The sequence below is a fragment of the Vanellus vanellus genome, assembly GCF_965231255.1.
Source record: "Vanellus vanellus genome assembly, chromosome: 3".
Lineage (NCBI taxonomy): Eukaryota > Metazoa > Chordata > Aves > Charadriiformes > Charadriidae > Vanellus > Vanellus vanellus.
This window is the reverse complement of record NC_138907.1, coordinates 92227573-92250171: the sequence shown is the minus strand read 5'-3', so window position 1 is coordinate 92250171 and position 22599 is coordinate 92227573. Positions and strand designations below refer to the sequence as shown.

General features: G+C 38.1%; 1 protein-coding gene across 1 annotated transcript; it reads right to left on the bottom strand.

The window, feature by feature from the left end:
- Positions 1-267: 267 nt before the first annotated feature.
- Positions 268-20413, bottom strand: LCA5 (lebercilin LCA5). Its single transcript, XM_082481910.1, has 9 exons — positions 20314-20413; positions 19698-19780; positions 12682-13065; positions 9704-10233; positions 8088-8225; positions 6745-6841; positions 5485-5630; positions 3467-3605; positions 268-1590 (listed from the first exon to the last, which is right to left on the bottom strand). The coding sequence occupies exons 3-9, from the start codon at positions 12878-12880 to the stop codon at positions 785-787; spliced, it is 2055 nt and encodes a 684-aa protein (XP_082338036.1). The 5' UTR covers positions 12881-13065; positions 19698-19780; positions 20314-20413; the 3' UTR covers positions 268-784.
- Between the last annotated feature and the right edge of the window lie 2186 nt (positions 20414-22599).

Genomic DNA, 22599 nt, shown 5'->3' with positions numbered 1-22599 from the left:
ATGCTGGCTAGCCAGAGATGCCCATCTAGTAGCTGCCCCGAATGCCAGGGCTGCCACATAAAAGCTTGCTGCTTTTCTTAGCCAACTAATTCTGCAATAAATAATAATGCTCCCCTGGGACAAGTGTAATTTTACTTAACATACCATTACAGATCAGTAAGTCTTAAAAAAATTTAGAGAGTGATGTCAAGAGAGAAAGGGCAAGAGCAAGCAAAAGGAAAGAGTGACAGAGAGAAGGATGAGGGGGGAAGAGAGCGAGCACATGAGAGCAAGAGTGAGAAGGAGCATGAAGGTTGCAAGACAGAGTGTGAGCCTTCGCAAGTCCTTCCATTCCTATGGCAGCCCCACCAGCTCTGCCCTACTGAGCCTCTGGGACCCAGAGCCACAGCTGCACAAGTCAGGTGGTGCCACATGGCAACAGTGACAGTTCATCTGCAGGCCAAGCTGGGGCAAGAGTGTCTTCTCCGATTGACTGAAACAGCCAGCCAGCACCTATCTCGTCTATCAAAATCCCTCAGGACATCTTTCCCTGTCTTTCTGCCAAAAGAATCACTGCCAGATCCCCAAGGTCTGTATTTGGATATTACATTTTAGAAGAAATTTCCTGCATATAGGTTAGGCTGTTCTATCAAAGTGCATCTTTCCTCTATGCGTATACCCACTTATGTAAATTACTCCTTCATAAGGCTTTACAATATATCTGAAATGTTTCAAATCTGTATCTAATAAATATTACATGAAAATATTTTTTCAGTATTTACATATGAAATGTATAAAAATACAATCATTGTAAGATTACTTCTTCGATTTCATCTTCTAAAGAACCAAGGGTCTTAACTCCTTGCTTGCTTGTAGTGCGTTGCAAACGGTGTCTGGTTAGGTTTCTTCCTTCACCAAAAAGCTCATTGTCTTCTTTTACTTTGACTTTACTGTTTTTATCGACAAGAAGAGTATTTCTAGTGTCCCAATCTATGTCAAAAGGTGTTGTATCATTATTTTTAGAAAGAAGGATGGTACTGGCACTGCTTCCAAAGAGTTGTTCCATTAAATTGGACTTCTTTTCTTTCTTACTATTGCAATGTGCATTTTCATTAACATTTTCTTCTAAGTTTTCATTTTTTTGAGTAAGCCAACTTGGTCTCCCTGATCCTTTCCCAAAGGAAGGTATATAACTACCAAATGTTAACTCACTACTTAAATCTGCAGTCCTTAGATTTCGTTGCTTCTGTCCTTGTGCTCTTGTGGCATCATCCTGGCTGTCATTTACAGGAAATCCATTAGCAACCCTCCCGGGAATCTCAAGGAATGGATTAGTTTTTTCTTTTCTCTCCAGCGAATCAGATTTTCTTGCTGTATTTATGAGCAGTGCTTGGGAAGCAGGTTTCATGTTTGTTACATTTTGAGTTTCTCTATCAACTTCTTGCATTTTAGCAAGCAGGAATTCTCTTTTTCGCCGCTCTTCCAGCATTTCAGTGCTTTCTCCCTCTACTTCAGGTTTGTGCATTTCTGTCTCCATCTTTGCTTTTGCTTCTTTATCTGACAAAAAGCTGCTTTCTTTTTTCATTTTGTCATATTCTTCCCTTTCCCACTCTGCAGGAAACGTTTAAACATTACTTAAAATGGTTTAGTTTTAAAATGCCTTTAAAAGAATATTTTAAAATAATGCAAGCAAAAGCCATTAAGTTTTTAATATGCTCTTCTATGCACAACGTGGTTTTCCTACTGCAAAAATAAATTCTTCAAAACCTACAATTAAATTCACACCAGGTTCTCTGCTAAGATATAAATGTTTACTGTCATCTTCCAAAGGGATTAGAACATTATCCATGTTTTAGAATTTTCAGAGGAATTTTGTTTCTGCCAATTGCTTTCCCATTTCCCGGGTTTGAATGAAAACAAATACAGCATCACTGGTTTTAATAGCTCTGACTTGTTCCGTACTTTATTTTTCTATGTCAGCATCACTGACCTTAGGATGGTTCTGGGATACGTGTTTTTTTTGTTGTTGTTTTTGGGTTGTTTTTTGTTTGTTTTTTTTTTTTTTTTCCCCCATAAAGGGAACTACTCCTGTGAAGCTATCAGGCCCGAAAGTCCTAGCAGTCATTACCAGTTTCAAGTTGCGAATGATTTAAAATATACCGCATCTGCTGCATACACAAAACACCTTTACACGAGTGTTCTGTGCATCACCACGTGAACTCAATGAGAATGTCTGCAAATACCAAATGTCAGTTTGCACAGCTATAAGAGACACCACAGGTGCAAACCAGTAATAAACTTCTAGGTAGAACCTGCAAATACTTCTATGTACAAGAAAAAGGAAACTTCCCAAGTAGTTCTCTCTTAGAAAAATATTTTTCTACCCAGACAACAAACATGCGTTTGGCCAGAAGTTGAATATGACTACTCAGGCCCTTCAACACACTTTATTCAAGTTTCTGAATGATTTTTTCAAAAAGTTCCATGTTAACTGTTGTACTTCAGATCACAATTACAGAAATAACTGCAACACTTCAGTTAATATATTAAATATGTTTTCTTTCATTAGCATATCATTATACCAAGTAAAGTAAGGGGCTACCTTTCTGTATGTAAAGTGGGGAAAGTATCAGCTTATACTACAAGATGGGAAAGGAGGTCAGAATCATCTCACTTAGAGACAGAACAGAGCAGATTCTTGGTTTGTGTAAGTTGTGCACTGATGCCAGTGGGGGTAGGAGATTTTACACAGAACTTACCTCTGAAAGCAGGTATAAATTTTTAGAATTTTGCCTTGTCAAACGAGTGTTTGAATGACTGTTTCTGTTCATTAAAATACTCTTTCAGTGATTATAGTTAACATGACAAGATGCAGTCCATTTAAAATACTTGAGTATTAAGAGACTTATAAATGTCATTAGAGACTTATAAAAGTCATTAAGAAGGTGTGAAAACCAAATGAGTAAAAAAGCAATATTAAAATGTAATGATAGAAACTGACATTTCTCAAATAGCCAACTCAAATGATTCAGATAACCACAAATGAAAAGAGAAACTACAATTTCAAATGATACAAGTGAAGCAGATATGTACTGAAAAAAACAGGCTGTATTAAAGAAAGCAGATTTGTTCTATAATAGTAAAAAATCTACTGCCTACCTCAATAACATCTAGCAGGCCAGAGATAACATCAGCATTTACCGGCTATGTCATCCTTGTTTTGCAAAGCAAAATCTCTCAGGCTTCAATATTTTTTAGTGGACAGCATTTTTTGCTGCTGGATATTTAATGACAGCTGAGTACAGGATACAGATTACTCTATATCCAGTATTTCTTTCTGAGTCTCTTTGCATAATGTAACTGAAAATAATTTTCCACTGTAGTGATCGCTGCAAAATCATTTTGCTCTACTCACAAGAAACTAGCAGCCTCGCTTGATTAGTATTCTATGGTGTATTTTCCAGCCCTCAGCTGTCCATTTCCTTACCGTCATGTAGTTTTTGAACTCTCTCCTCTAAAAGCTGTATTTCCTGAAAACGTTTCAGTTTCTCTTCCCTTTCCCTGTCTTGGTCTTGTCTTAGGAGGTCTGCTGGCTCTTTCCATTCTTTGTCTTCAGTTTCTTTTTCCTGAAATAAATTAATACAAAACTGAAACTGATGGGGAAAAATAATCAATAAAACAGACAAAATCATATGAACTTCTATGTGATTCTGAAATCACATTCTTACTGCCAAACATAAAAATGAGCAAGTCATCTAAACCAAACCAGCTTTGCAAACCCTGGGGTTTGGTGCTAAAATCATCTCAGCTCTAACAGAGTTTTAGGCACCGGAAACAACATGAATACAGTCAAGTCTATTCCATATTACACATTTCAGGAAAGTTGCAGCTGCAGTGTCATAAAGCAAAATTATCACTGTGTTAGGGTAGTTCTCTTTAGCAGTCCAAAGTTGTCTTTTTCAAGGACTTCAATAGAAGGCCATACCCCACCACCTTATTCTTTTAACAAGCAAGCAATTAACTACCCTCTATTTCCACAATCTGATCTTTTTACTCCAGTGAGTGGGTTGTAGATCCAGACAGTTTCACAGAGATACTTAAAGTTATGGAGTATCAAGTAACAAACAGTGAAGGAGAAAGGATTAATCCTGGCTGAAAAATTCAGCTAGTGAGTATATATATACATTTAAAAGGAAAGAACCTGCAGAAAAGATATTAATGGCAGCAGTAAAAATCACTAACGCAGAAAAGTAGTGGCAATGAAGTAAAGAGAAAGCCAGCGTAATCCAACGCGTGAATGCCAACTTTGTAGCTTGTGCTTATTTTAGAGTAAAATAAGCTTCTAGATTAAAACACACTTCTAAAAGAAGAGAAATGGTTACTACTTAATGAACAAAGAAAATATAACTATTAGCCAAAAAAACTTCAATTATTTTCCATTCATGTAGAAGACTATCATCATTATATTAAAAAAACAAAACAAACAACTTCATAAAGAGATGGCAGCCAGGTATTTAAAATGCTTGACTTCAAAAAACTGAAAGCACAGGGTTTATGTAACTTATGTTACATAAAACAATAGCCATATACAAGCTTGAGGGGTTTGTAAGATGACATATAGTTGGATTCCTGAGCTGCACTTGTACCAACTGTGCAGTTCCATAACTCACACACTAAAGTATAAGCTGGAAGAATGCATATATTAAGCTATATCCACACTTACAGAAAGGATTTTGGAAGAGAGAAGATATGAATGAAACAGCCATGAAAAAGCTTCAATCCTACCAGGAAGCCAGTCAAGACCATAATCAGAGCATTATTTCTGACAAATAGTCCTAGCCTTATGTAATCAGAATTTGTGCAATTTGTACCAGAATCTGTATCATTCTGACTTGTAAAACCTTACAAATCTTCCTGATCTTAGCCTGAGGTCACAGAAGTATTAGCAATACTTCTAATGGTACTATTTTATAATAAAAAGGGAAATGGAAAACAAAAGAAAAAAAAAAATCTAACCATATTCACAAAGCTGGAAAAACGACAGAAGAAATACCAGCACTATGACAATAAGAGGAAGCCTTAGATTTATGCATTGTGAAATAAATCTGGAAAGTAAAAGAAACCATAATTAAGACCAAAGCAAAAAGACAAGGCGGCCAGCACTGTTATAACAGACTGCTCAAATAAGCATTAGAAATAAAGAAAAGAGGAGAAAACCAAAATGAAGTCTTAAAAACTTCAAAGAAATTACAGTGGCAGAAAAAGAAACAATTTGAGCTAATGATTATCAGTAAGACCTAGAATATGATGAACTAAGTGTCACAAAAACAGGAGTATGATATTTCTGGAAGGGAAAAGTTTCTCCTAAAGAGCCGAATATTTTCTAAATTATGGTTTCTATATATTTATATTTACACATATTTTCTAAAATAGAAGCTCTGCATTAAACATTCAGTCTGCTACGTGAATTATCTGTAGCAGGTCTCAAATTTTTATGGAACTCACTATTTTAGGAAGAATCCCTTCTTTCTTGTTTGCTGTGTCACCACAGACAAGTTCTGGTTCTGGAAGAAATTCTACTGGTGAGAAGTATCCACTGGTCTGTACACCTTTTGTGAGCTGTGCTCCTTTTTTGATATTTTGGTTGTTGGCTGCAGAAAATAAAAACTAATCAAATCATGTTTGCACTTAAAAATATCCCACTATATACCTATCTCTCATTTTTAATGATTTGCAGCAAACATAAGACTGTATCAGAGGCAATGGAAGTGGAAAGTATTGACAAGTATCACATAGTTGTTTTCAGCATCTGTAAGAGCTAATCGAAAAAAAAAAAAAAACCACACCTTAAAGCTACTTAAAGTCATTACAGTATACTGAATATTTGTTAAAAATCCTCCCAATATATCTCACTCATCTTACTGCTTGTCACAGAAGCTACATGTACAGAAGCAAATAAGATAATTTTGATTTTATGAGTTTGCATCTCTGAAACACATACACTTATCTCTGTGGAATGACAATTTTAAAAATCTGAACCTAAAGTGGAATAATACTAGAGTATCTATAATAAAATGAGCAGGAGACAAACTGTTTGAAATGATGGCATTAAATATTTAAAACAGTACCATAAATTTCTGATTCTTCTGGCAAGTAGATTCTAGTGATCCAGTGAAAATAAGCTAAGTACACACACAGACACACATATATACACACATATTTACGTGGGCAGCACAAGGCTTGAGGCTGCCTTATCACACCAGAAGAAATCACTGCACTAGATACTTTTACAAGATCACATTCTGGGACCTATGTGTTCTTTGAGACAAAAAATAGTGTGTGGCTCATCTGACAGTAAATTTAAATTAGTAAAAAATAAATAAAAAACATAACTAAAATATTCATAGAAGCAAAGTTACATATTTTTAAAGCCTCTGTAATGTATTGTCATGTACACATTATCTATGTTCTATTAGAGAATTTGCTAAACGATCTTCCCCTCCTCCTTCACCCAGTAATATCTGGTATGAAAGGAGTTAAGAACACTTTGATGAAGTTCTGGGGTTTGGTTCTGCTGCAGTTACAGAACAGTCAAACAAACAACGTGCCCTTCTTTGTGACCAGTGCCCTGTTGAAAGCAGTGCAGAAAAGTAAACGTTCTTGAACAAGCAGTGGTAGGGTCAAATACTGAATGGCATGAATGATATAACCTAGCAGAGTAAGTGTTGCTATTAATTTTTCTGCCTTTATTGCTTTATATGTTACCTCTTTTTCTTTGGATAATATCCATGTCTTTTCTTGGCGATAGCTTCAACATACGATTAGCATATATATTTTTTGCTTCAAGTTCTCTTTCTTTTTCCTGTGAGTGAAAAAAGTAGGTATAAGAGTACGAATGTTTCATTTACTAGTTATTAGCAAAGCTGTAAATTAAATTAAAAATACATGTTGTGAACAGAAACAGAGTAAAGTAATCAATAGTTATGTCCAATGTTTTAAGGAGAATAATCACATTCTTAACTTTTCCTACGCTATAAGAAAGTGGATACCCCCCCCCCCCAAACAAACAAACAAACAAACTTCATAGCAAAATAATCTTGGTGGGGTGGTGGTGAGGAAACATCTCTGCAGTGAAAATAAAACTAAATGCCAATGTTTCCATAAACTTGAGTAAGACTTACAATGTATAGATTGCACAACAGAGTTTTCAGTATTGTAAAGAGTTAAGCATTCCAATGCTAGCAATGCTCCCTGTCACAGGGCACGCCAGTACCACTAAGCACAGGCCCACTGCATCATTGAGACATATTCTTCTTTCATGACATTTATGGAATAAAATACACTGCACAGCAAGTTATCAGAGATCATCTGATAATGAAAATATTTTCAAAATATCAAACTCTCCACTAACAAATCAGGCTTAAAACACTCTAAACAAGGAAGTTTGAGTTACTAACACTACTGCTACTTGCTTGATAGCTAGTAAGGTGGAAAACTGGTGCATTGCCTTTATATAAGTATGTTTAAGACTTGGGGTTTCAAGGAAATTCAGTTCAAGTCCTCTTTAATTTTTTTTCCTAAAGATAATCTGACTAGTTAGAACACGACAATGTTTTCAGTCCTTAAATTTAGAATTTCGGCAGCAACAGGGTGGGGGATGCAAATAAACCTTTGCACAAATTTAGCAACACATGTGGATACCACAAATACATGAATGAATCTTTACACAAACCCACTGTAATGCAAGTACATCAGTAACCAAGTACTGTAGATACCTGCAGATTTAATTTTCAAAATCAAGCCTTCAAAACCTAATTTTCCAGTAGATCTTGTGGTTTAATGGCAATGCATGGCTATGTACTTGATCTTGCTTTTCTTAACTAGTGCTAACAATAATGATTAACGTAGAGACATTCTTGTTACAAATACTGTAGGGTCAGAGCACAGAACATTTCAGTTTAAAGCAGGAAAAGAACTCATATGTGGTATATAATTAAATACACATCAGAGAGTGCAGTCATTGGTAAACTATTCAAACCTGATTACAGATACTTCCAAAGATAAAATGCTAGAACATGGTTAGCAACTTGTATTGCTTTGCGTTTTACCTTCAGCTTCTGATTTAGTTGATGAAGCTCTTCTTGGAGAACTCTCTTTTCTTCTTGAGCTTCATATATCTTTTTTTTCTTTGATTGTAACTCTCTTTGAAAACTGCTACCACTTAATTCAAGATTTTTTTCCAGATCCTTCAATTAAAACAAAATAACATTTTTTTTAATAACAGGTACATTTTTTTTACAGTCAAATTACTTAAATAAAATTACAGTAAACCAGCATCTTTGATTCAGATATTGGCTCCACAATTGCTGTAACACTGAATACATTTAAACCCTTAATCCTAACTTTGAAGAGGCAAACAGAGCACCCACAGATGCTACAGCTCATCCTTCTGAAGTATTGAGAGGCGATTTGAGGACATAATGGGAACACGCACAACTTTCTGCAAGGCTCTTCACACAGTGGACCTCCACATCTCTTAAAACAAATCTCAAACTGATGGTTAAGAAACAGAATACTTCCCTGCAAGTGCAGGATTAGAAGACAAGAAATAATTTTTCACTTTTCTACTGGAAACAAATTTGTGATTGCGCTTTCATTTATATACCCTTGCCTTGCAATAGCCATTTTAAATGAACCTGTGATAATGAGAAAAGTAAAAAAAGTAGAAGAAAATCCCTTACTTTTTAGAGCATGATTCATTTTAACATTATCCAGTACCACAAATGCTGAAATATCTGATCATAAAACTACAGATGCCAGATGGTGACACTACAGGATGAGGTGAATTGGGTAACTCAGGAGTTTATATCTTGGTATTTTGAGATTTATTTTATGAAAGCTTAGTTTCCAGCTTAATCCTTTGGATTTCCAGATCTACTATCTCTGTAGTGTAATTTAGGTTTAATTACTAATATAGTCACTAAATTTTAACACCATTTTAATGGCCAATATAATTTCAGCTAAAAATAGTATTACATAAAACTAACAACAGTTAAACGGTGTTAACACAACTATTTTTAAATGAGTTTTTAGATGTATTTACAATGTAGACATGCTTAGACACATTTACAAAAACGAAAACATTTTTGCTAAACAAAGTTAAGATATGTTGCACAAAATTCTTAAAATGTATACCCATAAAATGTACTAAAGCTCATTCTGGTATTAAAAAAATTGCTGTAGTTTTGTTCAGCTCAGCACTCAGATATGCAGAATAGTGGCCAAACACTGCATGAATGAACTTGAAAAAGAATTACTACATGTATGTTTTTTAGAATTTTAGTATACAGTTCCCTAAATGCACAGAAAATATTTAACAAATGCTTCCCCTCCAAGAGGATAAATTAGATTGCATCAAGTTGTATTATAGCTGGATGCATTTCTGAAACGTTTTTACGTTATTACTAGTTGTAAAAACACTTAAAAGCACATGTCCACAGTACATATTCTGACAAAATATACTTAATTTGTAAATAGGAATTTGAATGCACAACTACCAAGTATGTAAGTGTATAATCACCTCGGAAATAATTTACTTGATGCTACTTATGTGCAAAAAAAAGATTTTATTTGCTCCACAACTGTGAAAAAATACAATTAATGAAGCTCATTAGGGTAAGAAATATCTGTACCAGAATTTCCTATGAAGAGAAATTCATCTCACCTTAATTCTTTTTTCACTCTCCTGTAGCCTGCTCTCTGCATTGGCTAGTTTCTTTGCCAGGTCATCTCTTTCGGCAAGGTGCTTATCTGCAGACAGCTTTTTCAGTTTCTGCAAGACAGTTTTTGTTCTGTACAGTTCATCTTCCGAATCTTTCAGCCGTCTCTCAGTTGCGCGTTCTCTCTCTTGAGATTTTCTTAGGCGCTCCCTTAATATTCTAATCTCATTGTTGTGCCGAGCAAGGAGCTGAGAGATTTCGTTTTCCGTATCTTCGAACTTATTCAAGGCTTTCTCCTGCCTGTGCTGAAGCCTCTTCAGTGCCCTGTTTTCCTTCTGCAGCTCATCTAGTTTGATGTGGAGTTCAGTCAGTTCATTTCGGAGCTCATTGATTTTCAGTAGCCTAGCAGAAAGAACTCTTTTTGTAACAAGATCTATATCTTTTGCAGGAGAATCCCTTGTGAGGCTCTGAGAACGGAAACCCCACTGTGTCCCTCTTTTGCTTGGTGCATATTTGGAACCCAATTTCTTTGTGGCTAAGAGAGGAAAAATAAAAAGCATGTTTACCATAAGACAATGCAATTTGTCTACTCAGACATCCTTCTTAGAATAAAGCTCTGCCTGAAACAATTTTACAATACTTAACAGAGATTGCAGCTTTCAAACCAGACAATAAGAGGCATATATATGATAGACTTATGCTCCTTTTGACAGATAAAAATATGGAGATTTACGTTTGTGATCTACTGTTGAGAGGTAATATTTATAGCCATCAATATAGGACCATTGTAACGTAATCATCTGCAAATTGGATCAGAAATAACTGTCATATTTTGTTAATATTTGATGGTGTTTATTAAAATGTTTTAGAAATACTGTACTCATGCATACAATATTATCAACTGCTTTTAAAATGGCAACAATTAACTGAGCATTAGCTAGTTATGTATTATGCAAGATGTAATTCTCTCAGACAAATGCAGTAGTATTTTCAAATCCAGCTGCCATGCTTACAGACAAAACAGCAGATTTCAAAGGCTCAATGCAAAAAGCCTCCAAAGCAAAATGATAAGCCCCATGAAAATTCAGTTCTTTCCTGAATAATTTATTCTTGTATCACAAGTTATTTTCCACACAGTATCCTTATTTGATTACTAGCATGCATCACTTGCATTCCTATTTGGTATTATTATTTTATTATCATCCCCATAGATAAAAGCTAAACATTTTGTTTCTATCTTATTTGTCTCTCGAGCTACACTCAAAGAATGAAGCATATAATCCACCAGAAATATATCTTAAAACAACTGAATACATGGAGAGTACATAATTCATTAAGCTACATCAGTGTTCAGAGGAAACATATTGAGCAGCATCTTATAATTCAGGCTTGAAAGCTGGGATACAGCAATAGTGCAGTTACCTATACAGAGACAGTGAGTGTGTGCGACAGCAAATTCTTCCTCCCCTTTGGTATTCCCCATGTTTCTATTCTACAGAGAATATTTTACAGCAAAAATCCCCAGCTTTAAAATATTTTCTTATAATTACCTTTACACACTTTGCACAAATACTCATTCGTTTTCTGCTTAATGCTCATTTTTTCCACAGCTTGGACAAAAGAGAAGTTTTTCTTTTTCTTTCATAAAGAACACATGTCACATTCAGGTACGAAAAGATTATTTAACACAAACACTGCAGGAATGATGTCACTGCTATCACCAGCTAAAGGAATTCCCCTTAACCCTAGACTTCCAGCCCCTTCAAGAATTTCTCCACATTTAGGGCAGAACAGAAAATTCCAATACCAAGTGTGCACTTTTGACCATAGAGTTAAATTGGGCAATAGTGTTTTTCAAGAACAACATGATATTCACAATACCTTTACGTAATAGCTGTGTTCAGTTCTGGCTACATAATCAAAGAACTAGTCATTCATTTGCCCCCTCCAAATTAAATAGCACAATTTTTGTTTCTCAGAAGGCTAGCCCATGACTGCTGTGGAGAAGACGCCACTTCTGAACGCAGAGAAACTCGGCAGAACACCAACACTGTCGAGCATCTGAAGAGATACCCTCCTTGGGCAACTTCAATATTTATGGTTAGATCTTCTGGCACACTCTAGATCATAACGTTGACCAAATGATTCACATGGTATTAAGCACTTATAAACAAAATAGAGCACTTGCTTGAGAAAGGCTGGATATGCTCTGAGTTCACCAGAAAATGCGTGAAATTATTTAGAACAAGCTGCCAAAGTGTGACAGAGAAGATTCACATCCCTACTTCAGCCTAGGATCTATACAACCATTCTCTCCCTTTTTGTAGGGATGTTCAGTTCCCCACAATCTCAACCAAGACAGCATCTTATGTAGGCGAGATGTGTGAGAGAGCTCAAAGCGGAGCTATTTCATCTCAAATTGGAGATATTTTACCCTCAAAGAAGGACCAGGAAAAACTTTCCACATGCACCTAACTTTCAAACGCATTTTCTCTCTCTTGCCACATTAGCAGTCTTTCATTTGTTTGTTTCCTGAAACTACCCAGTATTACACTTGAAAGCTTAGTCAACTAGACTTCCACAAGAGAGTTATCTTTAGGGGTATTTTGTCAGAGAAATTTTAACAATTGTCTCTCTTTTACTGACTGTATAGTAAGGACTTGTCCTCAGCCTCAAGTCTTTTTGTCAAAGGCAGAAAGAGAACATTGGCATGATTCAACAAACAGCTAGTATACCAGCCACGTTCACTTGTTCAGAAAAATATGAATAATTCTGAAAACAACCAAAAATTCTCCTTATGCAGGAACAGGTTAATTACAGTTTTCAATGGATCAGCTACAGTCTACCTGCCATCTGTAGCATAATTCACACGAACCTTATTTGTAGATTCTTGTAACAGTTGTTTCCCACTTGTATTTCAGCTTTTAAAGATAATTAACTCTTTAAAGCAGTTACAAAGCAGCAATTTCTGCCATCTCCCTACCTTGGCAGTGCACAAGGCTGTTTGAAGTTTGTGTTTTGTGATCTCTCTTTTCTTGGCTTGTAGACGGATAGCTTAGTGTTGGCGACTGGTCAGATGAATGAGATGCATTATCTTCATCTGAATAATAGGAGTCACTATTTTTATCCCCATCTGATTTCCTGTCGTGTTCAGAATCTGGGCTCCTTACTCTTTCTCCCATTTTTCAGATTTAACTGCTTTCCAGATTTTTCTCAGAGACTGTTCATTTTGACACAAAGGACCTTTCAGTTGTCACAATGGCAGCAGCTGGATTATTTCCTTGGATTTATCATCTTCATCTCCAAAGCACAAGATCTTTGCAGTTCAGTTCAGCAAGCAGTAGTTATCATTCAGAATGCATTTTTTCTGTAACAATTTAGAGAGACAAAAAAGCGAGAATGGTTTTCCTGTTTAGTTAAGAAAGGTAGATGAAAAAACCTGTAAAATTATGCAGGATTCCTATAACTTTATGCCATGTGCTGTGCTACATTAGCCTTATTTATATTAAACGTGACAGACGTCACTCTAGGAATGCTACTACTATTATCCTCAGTAGTTTGAGGCACTTCATCCCCAAAAGAGAAATCAGAAAATTAACACAGCTAAATCTAGAACAAGAAATTACTCCCAAGTTAGAGACAGAGGAAAAAGAAGCATTTGGGAAAAAAAAAGAAAAACAGAAGACAAGTGAAAGCTTGATACTATTCAAGAAAATAATGTAAACATATTTTAAAACTTTTTAACCTAATAAATTAACAACTTATTCATGTGACTAGAATTGAGATATTTGTAGAATTTGACTAAATCTTCCATGTCTCAATTTCTGACACTCCAATGATGTTAAATAAAGGTCCTAAAAATCAGTTTTCCCATTTGTCTGGTGGACATTCTGTCCCTAACTGCTAGTGAAACTGTACCTATATATCTCAGTCTTTGCCCCAGAAAGTACTCTTGTACCCTACATTGTCTAGTGTTTCATGCCTTCAGGAACTGACAGAAGCACACACATTTGTGTCATGTGTTTTATAGGAAAAAGCAAATATAGCCTTTTCATTTTTTTTATATCTGGTAAGAGAGACCACAGTGCTGGTATATGGTAAACGTTATACTGCAGCATGTACAAAATGAGAAGGGCTGCTCCTGCAGCCTGTCTTCTGCTGTAAACTGAAAAATCCCGTAATCTCAAGGTAAAAATCGTCTCCAAAAATGCAAAGGAAGGTGATTCTTGAGAATATAATGGAGCACATGCATCTAAAATTTTCCTCACCTTCTCAGCCAAAAGAATTTTCTCATCTATTTCAGAAGTATTTTACTGACTATGCCCAGCCTCCCATGTTATTTGTCTCTCTCACCACTCCTCAAAGCTCCCAAGCTTGTTTCAGCATCTATCTCCCTTCAACCCAACTTCAGGACATCAAGCCTCTAATGGGTGAATAAACAAGACTTGCATCAGAGCCTATCAGTTCTACCTGTTGAATGACATAAGCTCCTAGCCCATTTCTAAACAATAAAGCAAACTACACACAAAAAATTGAGCAGCTTTCAATCAAAACTCTTTTACAACATACCTGCAAATGAGCTGTAATTTTTTCACTATATTATGTCCCAATAAAATAAACTTAGCATGCTTCTCAGCCTTATATTCCATTGTCTATACGTGCAAAATTGCATAGCCAAGGAGAACAGAAGCATCAGCTGCCAAGACAGGTTTCATTACAAATTCAAGCCTTCTGGCCCAGTTCAGTCAACACAACTCTGCCTCCAGTGACTGGAATCCATTTGCCCTCATAATCTACACAGAACGAATTAGGGGAATAAATATCCCAACAGATTTCTAAACTAGGAAGCTGCTGGGAAATTAATACTGAATTATTTGGAAGAGAGGGTCTTTCTTTACTTAGAATCATAGAATCAGTGAGGTTGGAAGGGACCTTTAAGATCATCAAGTCCAACCATTAACCTACCCTGATAAAAACACCGCCACTCCTAAACCATGTCCCTAAGCACCTCATCTACCCTTTTCTTAAACACCTCCAGGGATGGTGAATCCACCACCTCTCTGGGCAGCTTATTCCAATGTTTAATAACCCTTTCAGTGAAAAAATGCTTCCTAATATCCAATCTAAACCTGCCCTGACATAACTTGAACCCATTTCCTCTTGTCCTATCACTTGTCGCCAGGGAGAAGAGGTCAGCTCCCATCTCTCTAAAACCTCCTTTCAGGTAGTTGTAGAGGGTGATAAGGTCTCCCCTCAGCCTTCTCTTCTCCAGGCTAAACAACCCCAGATCCCTCAGTCGTTCCTATTAGGGAATAACTTTCCAAACTAATGCTTTTTAAGCACCGAAATATTTTCAAAGTGGTCCAAATACATTACATGCCTAAAACTTATGTCAGAGGGGATTGTGATGAAAACTAAAATTGTACTGCAAAGCCCTGAAAGAACACAAGCTATGCTTGAGATCACTTGTCCTAGAGGTTGCTAAACATGTGCTGGAAGGTATCAGTTATTGTGAACATTCAAATAATCAGTAAGACTGTTTTTTTTCTTCCGAAAAAATATAGTTAAAGATATTTTGAAAGTATATAACTAACCATAGTTGTATTATCTTGTTTGTCTTTAAGTGTAATGAAGACCCTCAGATATGTTGATTACTGCAAAACTAAGATCATGTAAGAATACTAGAACATATCAGAGTGCATCCCTACTTCCAAACAGCTCCACTCTTCAGTCCTGGCCTCACAAACATCTGCACAGAATATATATGTTATTTTGCTCCCAGAAGAGTAAACCGAGCCCAAATTGGAACACAGGCAGAATTTTGGGGACAACCTGTTCTCTAGAGTGTGCATAGGCAAGATTGCATCAGTTCTGTCTCCACAGGACAGAATCTCAGGGAGTGCAAAAAAAAAATAAAATAAAATAGAAACTAATATATTTACATTAAAATACTAAAATCATATAAAATATAAAAATAGTACTCTGGAGGGCTGTAACACAGACCTCATTTTATTACAGCCACGCCATCCTGACTAAAAAATCCATTCAAAACAGTAGTTGTTTGTAACCCACACAGTGTGATGTTGTCATTCATAGAATACCAGGTTGGAAGAGACCTCAAGATCATCTGGTCCAATCTTGACAAAAGTACAGTCTAGACAAGATGGCCCAGCACCCTATCCAGCTGAATCTTAAAAGTGTCCAGTGTTGGGGAATCCACCACTTCACTGGGGAGATTATTCCAGTGGCTGATGATTGTTCTCATTGTAAAAATTTTTCCTCTTGTGTCCAACTAGAATGTCCCCAGAAGTAACCATTACCCTTCATCTTTTCCATGTGATTCCTTGTAAAAAGGGAGTCTCCGTCTTCTTTGTAGCTATCCTTTAAATACTAGTCTCCCCTAAGCCTTCTTTTCTGAAGGCTGAACAAACCCAATTCTCTCAAGCCTTTCCTCCTATGGCAGGTTTCCCAGTCCTTTGATCATCTTTGTGGCCCTTCTCTGGACCCTCTCTAGCCTGCCCACATCTGTTTTGCATAGCGGGGACCAAAACTGAACACAATATTCCAGGTGTGGCCTGACAAGCGCCGAATAGAGTGGGATAATGACTTCTTTCTCTCTGCTGGTGATGCCCTTGTTGATGCAACCCAGCATCCCATTGGCTTTCTTTGCCACAGCAGCACACTGTTCACTCATACCGAGCTTGTTTTCCACCAGGACCCCCAGGTCCCTTTCCACAGCACTGCTCCCCAGCCAGATAGATCTTAGTCTGTGCTACACTCCTGGATTATGCTTTCTTTGAAGCCAAAAGCTTCATTTCCCGCTAACAACACGGTCCACAAAACTTGTCAGACTTTGTCTGAACTCATCTTGGGTGCCTGGAACTTTGCTATGGCTTATTTAGCTGCAACAAAGTTAGTTAACAATCAGGGAACTTACCTAATTTGTTTTAGCTTTTTGCTTTGTACAATTGTCTAGCACCTACTGTTACATTTATGTTTATAACTAACAGACAGCAATATAAAGTAGTTATTCTGTGCAGAGCAAACAATCTACAACCCTTGCAAAAATGCAGCCTAGAGGAGCACAGGTATGGGGCGACTGCAGGTCCCAGAACGCACACACACAGGACACTATTGAGCTCCTAAGCTACAACAGCTCACCTGTGCTGAATTACTGGTCATCGTAGAAGCAGTCTTGGGAGCTGGGTAAAACCAGTTTTATAGGCAACATATAGAACAAAGAACCAGTACTCAACACACGTAAAACACACCACATGTAATAAATTCAGATGTAATGTAGAATCACAAATCAATGAACTGAACAGAACAGAATAAAGAGTAAGGTCCACAGCGTGTTAACAAGCATATAAAAATGATCCCAAATGGACCCAAGGCAAGGAGGAAGAAACCATCACTGTCCTTCCCCTGCTGGGAAGGATTTGGGATGCTGATGACTTGCTGTAAAGACTTGCCCTCCCCACTGAAGCCAGTCAAGTCCCAGAGGGAGAGTGGGTGGGCAAAGATAACACCAGAGAAAGGGTTTGGTACTAGAGTTTGTGCCTATATTGCTGTAAGTACATATAGGTTGAACTGTGTTAGTATCCGGACTAATACTAAGTCTTTGATTAGACCACTAAGATTTTAATTAGACTAACAATCAATTGTTGGCTCTGCATCTGTGTTCCCTGCTTTGCTCCTAACAACATGCTGAATAAAGCAAACTGGTGGGAATTCAAGCAACCTAGCCTATTACTTGGATGCAAGTCTGTCCCAGAGCCACAGAGGCACACGTGGTGTCCAGAGGAGTCCTGAACTCCTGGAGTGGGCACACCAGTGTTAGAGGCACCACCACATCTAGAGGTGTTAAATTAGCCCTGTGTGGAGGCAAGGATTACGCTATGGTGCAAATATCTTCAACAGTGTAGATATAGCCAAGATACACCCAAATTTGGTCTGCCTTCAGGATACAGAAGCACAGAAAGAAATCATCATGCACAGACTTCTTGAGAAGAAAACAAGTATGAATGAAAACAAATGGGACTGCATTTATGGAAAACATAAAAGCCTACAGTTCAATCATAAAGGTGTCTAATTATATATATAAAACAAGAACACTCACTTTCACTTACTGACTTAAAGCTGATCAGTCATTTTATAGTCCCACAAGTGTTCACTGAAGAGGCAGTAATTTTTTTGAAGAATGCTTTTCATAACTCACTGTATTTAAAACAAATTGTAAGAACTGGAGGATTAGAATTATCCATCACTTCTGTACTGGATATTCCCCACTTTTGAGAATATTTTGCTAAGTATCATTTTGACATACAGCAACATAAATGAAGAGTAATTTGTGATGCATTCTGGAAGTACTTTGAAAAGCAATGGACTGAAAACAAATTGAAAAAAGGTGAACCAATAAAAGCTCCCTTGAGAAATCGCCAAAAACATTTTCTGAATCTTCAAATGGTTTTCAGTTTTATAAATTGGTAATATTATCATATTTTCCATATGAAACAAGAAACCTTAGTCTGTCAAGTCTTGCCAAATCCAGTTTTCCAACAGTTTATAATGTAATTTGATTAACATAAAGAATGCACAGTTTATATTGAGAACAAATGAATCACTAGGATATTTGAGTTTTACTTCAGTTAGCCTAAGGACTGTCTAATTAAGAAACGCTTTGGTTCATTGACTTTTCAATTGTTACCAACCAATCTGAGTTGATTATAAAGTAGGTTCAACTCGTGTAAGATCTATTTTCCTCTGGTACATTTAATAAGTTTGTGAGGAGTGAAACACTGGGGGTTAGCAGTGGGTCTACTAAGCTCCCTCCCAACCCCAAACCCCTCCCCCCAAAAGCTCCACACATGCTTTAAAAGCCTAATGCATCAAGATCAGATCAGTATAGAATGGCTGAAGTAAATCTGGGACTCGTACAAACTTTAGAAACAGTTTTGTTTTCAGAATTTCATACTCCTTCACTTCAGCCACCTCTACTATTGCTACTATTTACATATTTTGTATTGAAAACATGCCTATTACTACAAAAAATAGTTAAGCTCCAGGCCACTGCCATGGACACAACAGATAAAACAGAGAACACAAAACAACTGCAACAGTGACAGAATACTGTCTCCCTATCAATCCTAAGTAAATCACAGAAACAGAAATTGAACTACTGGATTCCAGGTATTAAGCAACAGAGCAAAAGCAAAATTACAGAGTAATTCACCTCCTGGAGTACACCCAGAGCTTTGTTTTCTAACGCAAGACTCAGAAAACTTTTTAAGTCCTTCTCAATCTTAATACCCTTCTAAGACCAAAAGAAGCTAGATGCTTTGATTGGTCACCATATGACGCCTCCTGAGCACAAATGCTAACCTCTAACGGTCCACTTAGTTTTTCCACCTATTCCAAGAGAGGGACAGCGCAAGAAAGAGCCAGCTTCAGACAAGCAAAAAAGCATCAATCAAAATTATTAAAGTACTGAATTTATGAAAAAAGAATAACTTCAGGAGAAATTTGTCTCCCTACTCTTCCTCCACCCACCTTTTTTGCACCCAAATACCGTAAATTTTCCAGAAAAAGAGAGGAACAAAAGAATTTACTTGTATCACATTGAAACATATTCACTGATGATACTTTAGCGAGGAGCAAATATTTCATTAGGGAAGCTTTCTGCAGCTTCTCACTCAACTGTGTGCATTTCTTCTAGGTTTACCAGCTTCTGGTGAATTAAAACACTGTATGGTTTTAAAATCCAATGTTAAATTTATCTGACTCTGACAGTAATACTTAGTGTTACTTTCATCAGCATATCTCAAAATGAAAAAGTTCTTATAAGTCCCGGGTCAGAGATGAGGAAAAGGCAGTCCAAATAGGTAATATACAGGCCAGTCCTACAACCAGGAAAAGAGTTTATGTTTCTAAATCCTCTACCAAGGAGGCCCATGCCATCGTTCATATTTCCACCTATACCTCCAGTGTGTGCAAACTTACCTTGTTCAACTTCACCATTCCTGAGAGCAGCTCTCCAGTTCCCAAAGCATAAGCAAGCAATTTTCCTTCACTGGGGAGAAGTTCTTAGAGAACATATCGAATGTTATTTTTAAGTAACACTTTTTAAAACAACTAACGACTACACATGAGAGTACACTTTGAGTGCAATCACTTAATCCTACAATAAATGACTTATGAAGAAAGGAGCTCAACATTTGGCCAGGCATATACCGCTTTTCGGAAGGCCTGCTGCCTGAAACCCGCTGACACTCGGGAAAAGGCCTCACCTCTGCACCCGAACTCCACTGCTGGGAGAACCCGGGAGCTCAGCGACCGTCCCCGCTACCTGACCCCAGGTCCGAGCCGGTCGGCCCGGCCTACACCACCAGACGGGGAGTAAGGTCCGCAGCTGCGGATTCGAGCAACCGCCCCCCCCCCCCAGCTCCCGCCCCCGCCCCAAGGCTAGGCCTAGGCCTCGGCGCGGGCCCGCTCCTACCTCCCACAGCCCCCAGGAACACAACACCACCACCCCACCCCCGCGGCGCCTCCCTCCGGTCCGCGACACCCCCCCGTCACCCCCGAGGGCCCCGGTCCGGTCCGGTCCCACTGCCGGTACCTGCCCGCCCGCCCAGCGGACGCGCCGGCAGTTGCCGCGCTACGCTTAAAGGGGCCGCCGCTGCGCGTGGGGGCGACTGACAGCGGCTGCCCCAGCAACGGGGCGGAGGAGGAGGCGGGCTCTCCTCGTCAGCCATTGGCTACCCGCCCTGCCAGCCCGACGGAGCGCGGCGGCTGATTGGTACGACTGGCTGGCGGCGGCAGAGGGGCAACCTTTCTTCCCATTGGTGGGAGGCTACATTCCGGCTGCTGATTGGTTAAAGGCGCTGCAGGGGAGATTGAGGGGACTCAACGCCCTGACGCCGCCATTTTGGTTTTATAGGGAGACGCGTGTGTCATCGAAGGAGGCGGCGAGTGGGAGATCAGAGAGGTGCCTAGGAGCGCGGGGGGTGGAAGCAGCAGTGCACCTTCAAGCTAGCACCCATCGCGTGGTAATGAGCCGTTCCGCACATAACCCCTCCGAGGAGTGGGGTCGAGGGAGACCTTGGGTGGCCTCGGGCACTTACTGTCATCCGGGGTCTGAAAAGGAGGTTTTGGGTCGGAGCAACATCTGGGAGTAATGATTGATCAGAGGTGACAGCAAAAGGGGGAAAAAAAATACTCTTGCTTGAATATTTAAGTAGGATGGGAAGCTAGATGAATAACCAATATATCATAGAATCATAGAATGGTTTAGGTTGGAAGGGAGCTTGAAGATCATCTAGTTCCAACCCCCCTGCCATGGAAAGCGACACCTTCCACTGGACCAGGTTGCTCAAAGCTCCACCCAGCCTGGCCTTGAACACCTCCAGAGATGGAGCTACAACAGCTTCTCTGGGCAACCTTTTCCAGTGCCTTACCACCCTCAGTGATTTTTTTTTCCTAATATGTGATCTAAATACACCTTCTTCCAGTTTAAATGAATATGACAGCTTTTATGCATATATATGTGTATATATGTATATACACGCACTGTGTGTGTGTGATGTAATTTAAAAGCAAAACTCCCCTAAATCGGGTGGAAAGGGAAAAAGAGGAGTGGCGTCAAGTTATAAAATACCCCAGAACTTAAAGCAAAATGGATTATACTGACAAAAGGATAAAAGTACTGTGTAAAACTAGCAAGTAAGCTTGAATTAAAGGGCAGGCCAAATTTAACAAGGCTGTTGTGTTTTATTCCCCAAAGAAGGAAGAGGGTTTCTAAACCTTGGCTTTTATTACTCCAAGTTACTGCTTTTCTTTTTTCTAATGCTAACCTTTAATAATGTAGTCAAGCAAACTTTTTCTGGAGACAGGCAGGGAAAAAGAAACATAACAGATCTTGCTTGCCTCACTTAACTTATTGATGGAATACTTTATGATAGCACAGTGGTGAAAGTGACATAAGAATTCGGGTGGAGTAGAATAAAACAACATTTCATAGGAAAGTTATAACCTGCCTGCACAGGAAGGCATAAATGAGACATTCAGGAGAGGGAGAGAGATTTGCACTTGATAGAGCCGTTTGTCTGTAGTTCCTAATGTTCAGAATTAACACCCATTGACCACTAAATGAAAATAAAAAAAATGGAGGAAACAGAAGAAGGTACCGGTTTTGTTAACTGAGGTAATGCTTTTAGGCAAAAAATGTCACCTTCTTCACAATAAAATACAAGGAAATATGTGAGAAAATACAGTTTTAATGCACTTGAAGTTAAAAGATTGCCATCCCCCAGAATGTAAGCTTTAGAAGGAAAAATTGTATCCGTTTCAATGGAAAAAGAGAAAAATTAATTCATGATTATGAAAGTCAGAATTGAGAGATTCTCAGCACTGACTTAGGCATTGTGCACAAGAACTCTGAAAATGCTTAATTAAATTTCTTGAAAATATAATTTAATGAGTTGGGTGGAATGCAATCATGAACGTGTGGGCATAAACTCCTGTAAAAGAAGAGGAGACGGGAACAAGTATTTCAGAAGCATGAAAGCACCTGGGAGGCATAGACCTGACATGGAGTCTTCCAAGCTGAACAGAGCTTTTAATTTTTTCATCCTAAAATCCCAGAAAACAGGCACGAAGCATGCAAAAAACCCAACAGTCAGTCTGTGAATTTAGTAATTTTGTCTCCTTAATTGCACTTAGTATTTTTGCTATATTTGCATTGCTATTACAAAATTGGTTTAAAAAAAAACAACAATAAAAACTCATGGATAATTTTTTAAATTCATTCTCCTGTGGCTTTGTATAGCTCACCCTTGTGCTAAACAGCTAGAGCATATAATTCATCACAGCAATGCTGGCAGGGAATCATTGATGTCCTTCAAAA

Coding starts and splice junctions, on each gene's coding strand:
- LCA5 (XM_082481910.1), bottom strand. CDS start 12,880: ATGGGAGAAAGAGTAAGGAGCCCAGATTCTGAACACGACAGGAAATCA. Junction 10,234..12,681: donor CAGCCTTGTGCACTGCCAAG/GTAGGGAGATGG, acceptor TTCCTCTCTTAG/CCACAAAGAAATTGGGTTCC. Junction 5,631..6,744: donor TATTATCCAAAGAAAAAGAG/GTAACATATAAA, acceptor TATTTTCTGCAG/CCAACAACCAAAATATCAAA.